Below are 6,000 nucleotides of genomic sequence, written 5' to 3' on the forward strand. Positions count from 1 at the left end.
TATGTAATTTGGAGTATCATGATTAATATGTAGAACATTTAATTTACAATATAACCATGTCTTTCACTAAACACTAGCATTGATCTCCAAATTAAGGGGCCTGTGTATTAATACACGTGGCACTGCCGCGATTATAAGGGATCTGTATTGCAGGGGATATTTACATTTTTAATGACAATATCAGGATATGTACAAAGTAGGGATGTGCAGGCTCGGTTCTACTCGGTTCCGTTCGGTTCTTTTTACCGGATCTTATTGGGTTTCAGCTGTCACGAGTTTTGGATAGCCAATAAGATTCGGTAAAAAGAACCGAACGGAACCGAGTAGAACCGAGCCTGCACATCCCTAGTACAAAGGGGATCTCGCAGGGACAGCGGTGTGCACGTGTTTGTCTGTCTGTCTAAAGATGGGGCCTCAATTAGTGTCGATTGCCGCCGAGTTCAGACAGTTTCTCCAGCACTTGATGACCACCAACATTGCAGATTTTACCTAGCATCCCATAGAGGCAGGAAAAGGTTGATTTTCCACAATTACCGGTGAAGTGCGCAGCTGCACACCACCACGTGTTTGTGTGGGTATGAGATTATCACTGAAATCGATTTGCTTTTTTCCCCCTTTTTGGTACATTCTGGCGACTTGGTTTTAAGACCAAAGAAGCTGTTCCCCTGTGCCTGTATGTGTCATTTAATATAATGCTTGTAGTTTTTTGTTTTTTTATTAATTTAAGACATATACCTGGAACCTGTGTCCAGCACTCAGGAAATGTAAAACTGTCATCTTGGGTGAGCACATAGATATTAGTAAACCTGGCAATCACCTAAGGAAGACTGAGGATTAGACATGGGGTTGTACATAAAGTGTAAAGTAGAATCCCAGATATCCAAACCAACATTCTATTCGGCAAACTTGCCAAAAAAGATAACCAATTGCAGTTTCAACCTTAAAACAAGACTTACCTCTAGAAACTACCACAGTATAATTTGTGTTTTCTTCATTTACATGCACTTTAAGACAGGTTTTGTTGCTCTGGAGATCAACATTTATGTAGGTATCATTCAATTTTTCTTTAAAGTAGGAGAGCAAGTTGGTAAAGCTGAAGTGCTCTATTTCTTTCAGCTTCTCCTCACTGTCCACCTGTGTCACTCTGATCATTTTAGTGCTCTTTACTCGAATCTACAGCAACGATAAGAAAGATTATTTGAACATTGAATGGTTAACTATTCCCACAATATAAATGCATCATAAAGAGTAATTCCATCTTTAAATAACATCTGCAATAAAGACAACATGTTGGGAGTCACATTCATGCTATAGGAAGTAGGTCACTTATTTGCTTGAAATTTAGGCAAAGAGTGCAGCCAACAGCCTCACAACAGCTTATATATCCATAAGACAAAATGTCAAGAGGGCCAGAGAGACAGCCTTTGTAGTTGTTTTTGCAGTACACACATTTAATGGGCACTATTTAAGGTAAGTCCTAGATAGTTGTATATAATGTTTCAGTATTAGGGATGTTAAGGACCCACCTGATGAGGTTCACCATAACATGGTAGTTGGGCAAACATCTACTAGAACCTTATTATAAAACCATGTTAATTGTTGGAATTTATTATAATAAATAAATATAATTTTATATATATATATATATATATATATATATATATTTTGATAATCAGTATTGTTAGTGCTTAGGGTGCATCTGAATTTGTCCCCTTTTTTCTGCATTAGAGCTACAGGTCTCAGCAGGGCAGTACCTCTTATTATGTTTAAATTAGGATGTCTAGCATAACCACCTCCTTTTTTTTACTGTTTTCTCTAAAATGGTGTATTTGTGTGTTTTAAAACATGAATGCTGAAGGTAAAAATTTACCCAGATTGTGCTATTAATCTTAAACTGGCCACACACATAGCGATGTGCTCACGATCAGCCGATGTGTACGACTTGTGTATGATTTCCCTTGAAACTCTCCCAGGCAGCTCTGTACACGATCTCCACAAGATCTGCACACAATTTGGTGTCCAATCTTGATACAATCTCTCCTGCATCCAGACTTTCACAGTGCATCGCCTCTTAGATTGTCAGATCTGACGATGCGATGCGTGACCAGCGGGGACAAGCATCGCGATCGTGAGTGGGGACTCACGATTTACTCAGGATTTGGCCATATTTTACACCGTCAGTCCAATGTGTCGGAATCGGCCAGATCGGGTAAAATATCGCTGTGTGTGTGGCCAGCATTTGGTGTTTGAATGCTGAAAGGAAGGTACACTGTATTAAAATATTGTAACCAGCATCAATGCAAATTTATGGCTGGTCACAAGACCAAGCAACTATTGGCAACATAATTAAAGCAGTTAGATATGGTTACACAAGTTAAATAAAATTAGAGTGCTCACCTGTACTTTGGTCCAAATATCATGCCACTTGGGTTCAAAAGCTTTGTTGTAGCAGAAATTTTGCGAGTCATCATTTTTGTAGGATTTGCCCTCCTTCAGTTGAATTACATCGGATTCGTTTACTGACAAGAGTAAAAACAAAACGTAGGAGGCTTTAGCCAGGAAACATGGAAAGAGCAGCACACAAATATTCATGCAAATAAAGGCAAATGGATTTTATTCCATTAGTACAAGCCATAGGGGTCATTCCAATTACCCACGATACATTTGCGGGTGTGAGACAGCAGACACTCTTCATACAGCCTGAACTCACTCAAAAATGAGCGAATTAGAGCTGGGAGCAGGCCACGAGATGTAATGCCATTGTTTTAATGTTGTGGAAACGCAACTCACACCCTTCGCAAATAATTGGAATGACCCTCTAGTGTCAACACTTAAACTTATCAAATATGCCTCATCCGTGGTGTTTGTATCATAATAGCAATTCAGGCCTGATGGCCATCTCAAGCCGGGATTGCCTTTATATGTTTTGACCAATATATGCTATGACCATGCACCTGGACTAAAACAGTTTTTTTTTTGCAAGTGAGTTGTTTCCTTGGATGGGATTATATATCTCAACAAGTGAAATAAGAGGATATGTCTGAAAATAAATGTAAATACACTGTAAATCTGTGACCACTATTTTATAAAAGTACAAAACAAAATAGTAATAGAGAACAAAGTGAATCATTCTTTTAAATAGATTTCAAAGAAAACAATTACCATTTAAACTTGCTATAAATGTTACACCTGGTGAAACTTTATACCGTAAAACGCACATAAGCATATAGATTAAATACGATAAGAACCTTTAAGGATATCTGTTAACTACAGACAAGGGAGGCTGCTATTTTGTGGGGCGAAGACGACACTATAAAGCAGTAATTCCCAAACTCGGTCAAGGCACCAGGTTCTAAGGCTATCCATGCATATGAACAAGTGACATTGGGCCTGATTCAGCAAGGATTGCAACTACGATTACACACACAATCACGTGATTGTTGCGTTGTGAGCATGCATCGCAGTGTGCGAACTAGCCACTGCGATCAGTGACTACACAGACCCATCGCAGTGATTGACTGGAAGTGCTGTTTGGGTGTGGCGAAACGCAGCGTGCCAGTGCGTTTGAACGCCGTTGCAGGGGCATAAATTAACCACTACAATGCCAAACGCAGCTTGGCCTTTCACTGCGTGCGATTAGCAATTTCTGAGTAAGGTCTGACCTTGTGCAAGTGTTTGTGAGGCTGCGATGGTACTTGATGTCACCAATGGTTTCGCTGCCTTACTAAACATTACGGATGTGTGTAAGGTAAGTGGGGCATCCTTATATGTGCTGCGATAGCAATGGATTAGCATATCATTGCAGTCAGACTGCATGCATAATCACATCTTAATTAGTATATCATTCAGTTTAATATAATCATCGCTCAAGCATGGATATCCTTGAAACCGGAGCCCCGAACCCCTTGAGGACATAGTTTAGGAAACCCTGCTAAAAAAAACATCCTGTCCAGGTATAGCCACTAAAGCCAATGCAATCACTGAGCTACTAATCATGGCAATAACTTGGGAGGTACAGTGGGGGAGTTACTGCGACACCATCACTATTTACTGAGTGCACATCCACATGCAGAAACAGACACTGAGTACAGAGTGACAATGAGCGCGCAGAGCGACACCGAAAGGGAGATGAATGAAGGGGACGGGTAACGTTCTTTAAAAGCATGGTCCTGCTTCGAGCAATATCGTGGCAAAGCAAGATCACTTATTAATGGAATGTATTACAAAAGCAGTTTCCGGAGAGGGAAAGGGTTAACTCACCTGTATGGAGAAATCCGCTCTAACTCTTGCAGTGCGTCTGCCAGTCAGAAACCCCCATCGGCACCCACAGTTAATTGAAAAAAAAAAATAACTTTTTTGATTTTTGTAAACACCAGTCCCTGGCTGCATATTCTGACAGCCAGGGACACTGCTGTGGTGCTGCAACGACAACTGTGGAAATTGATAGCTGCAGTTGTCAGAAAGGTCAGTGCCGCTGGCCATTCATACATTGTCACCAGATCAGCGTCATATCTAGGTATAGCAGCGTAGATAATGACAGGGGCACATACATGTAATTCTTCTGATCACTACATGCAGGTAAGCGGTAACCACAGCACATAACGTGCAGTTACCCAAACTACACATATCACCCCTTCATTCATCTCCTCGGGGGCAGAACGACACTGAGGGTGCAGACACTGAAAACTAAGGGGGCGATTCAATTCAACGCAATGTTGAATAGTTATGGGAGGAAGCTCCTGAAGTTAATTAATACACTGCGCTGTTTGGGCGCGCTAAGGATTTCTTCTTGCACCTGGGGATGCGAGGAGAAATCCGACCAAAGTGCCGGGCGCACAACTGTTTTTCTACTTAGCGCAACGTTAACAAGAGTGTGACCGCGACTTGGGTCAGAGAATGCCGGTTACTGCGACTTAACACCCCTGTTAAGGCACGAGAACCAGCATTCTCCAACCACACAGTGCACAGAATTTAATAACTCCCTCCCGGCGCTATTCAATTCGCGTTGAATTTAATCGCCCCCTAAGTGACTGAGAGACACTAAAAGTACAGCTATGGGGGGGACATGACTCAAACCATTGAGAGAGATAAAATGCAGAAGTTGTCCATAGTAACCAGTCAGCTTCTGTCATTGCATAGACTGTGTGAGATAAAGAAGATGGTTGGATACTTTGGGCAAGTTCTCCACTCTATGTTTCTCCAAGGCTTGTCACATCTCCCTTATAGTGAGTACAGCTGAGACAGGTAAGTGTACAGGACGGGAAATACCTGCCGCGGCGATACATAGTGAGAGAAGCAACAGAAGAGCCGCCGCTCCCCAGCCGCCTCCATCCACTTCTCCCGCCATAACCGCTGGCTTAAACTGCTCGCCCAGCCGAGGCTTGGAACACAAGCAGCAGCTCCACCGGAACCCTGCAGCAGATCTGACGTCCGGGGGATGTGTGATGACGTCGCAGCCATGTGACGGGGCCAAGAGATGACGTCACTGTACCATGTGACCGTGCAGACCGGCTATCGCAGCAGGCGGGCGGGAGAGTAGTAGGACATGGCTGTGGTACTAGTCACTAGTGTGTGTGTGTGTGTGACTAGTGTATAATAACAAGGGCTGCAGGAAAGGAGGATCACAAGAGATCTGTCCCAGGAGCGGGCTGATCCTTCACACCTCCAACAAGGGAACCCGGTCCCCTAACCCAGTGCTTCCCAAACTCGGTCCTCAGGACCCCACACAGGTCACGTTTTCCAGGTCACCCAGCAGGTGCACAGGTGTAGTTATTACTCACTGACACATTTTAAAAGATCCACAGGTGGAGCTAATTATTTCACTTGTTATTCTGTGAGGAGATCTGGAAAACATGCACTGTTTGGGGTCCTGAGGACCGAGTTTGAGAAGCTGTGCCCTAACCTATGCAGTAGTCCAGAGATAGTTATTTGTACAGGAGCTATTTCATGAGCCATTTGCGTGTATCTACACTGAATGCTAATCAGATTAGCAGAGCATTG

At 42.8% G+C, this 6,000-nt stretch overlaps 1 protein-coding gene across 2 annotated transcripts in view; it reads right to left on the reverse strand.

Annotated features, from left to right (window-relative positions):
• NEMP1 (nuclear envelope integral membrane protein 1) overlaps positions 1–5,455 on the reverse strand; it is a 69,838-nt gene extending 64,383 nt beyond the window's left edge. For both annotated transcript variants that reach the window (XM_088473201.1, XM_088473200.1), the window contains exons 1-3: positions 5,269–5,455; positions 2,398–2,519; positions 957–1,173 (exon numbers count right to left, since the gene is read on the reverse strand). In XM_088473201.1, the coding sequence (XP_088329327.1) occupies positions 957–1,173; positions 2,398–2,519; positions 5,269–5,347 (418 nt within the window). In that variant the 5' untranslated portion in view covers positions 5,348–5,455. The remainder of the gene's footprint in view (positions 1–956; positions 1,174–2,397; positions 2,520–5,268) is intronic.
• Between the last annotated feature and the right edge of the window lie 545 nt (positions 5,456–6,000).

This window comes from Taudactylus pleione, unplaced genomic scaffold (genome assembly GCF_031769625.1).
Source record: "Taudactylus pleione unplaced genomic scaffold, aTauple2 ptg000130l, whole genome shotgun sequence".
In the NCBI taxonomy this organism is placed as follows: Eukaryota; Metazoa; Chordata; class Amphibia; order Anura; family Myobatrachidae; genus Taudactylus; species Taudactylus pleione.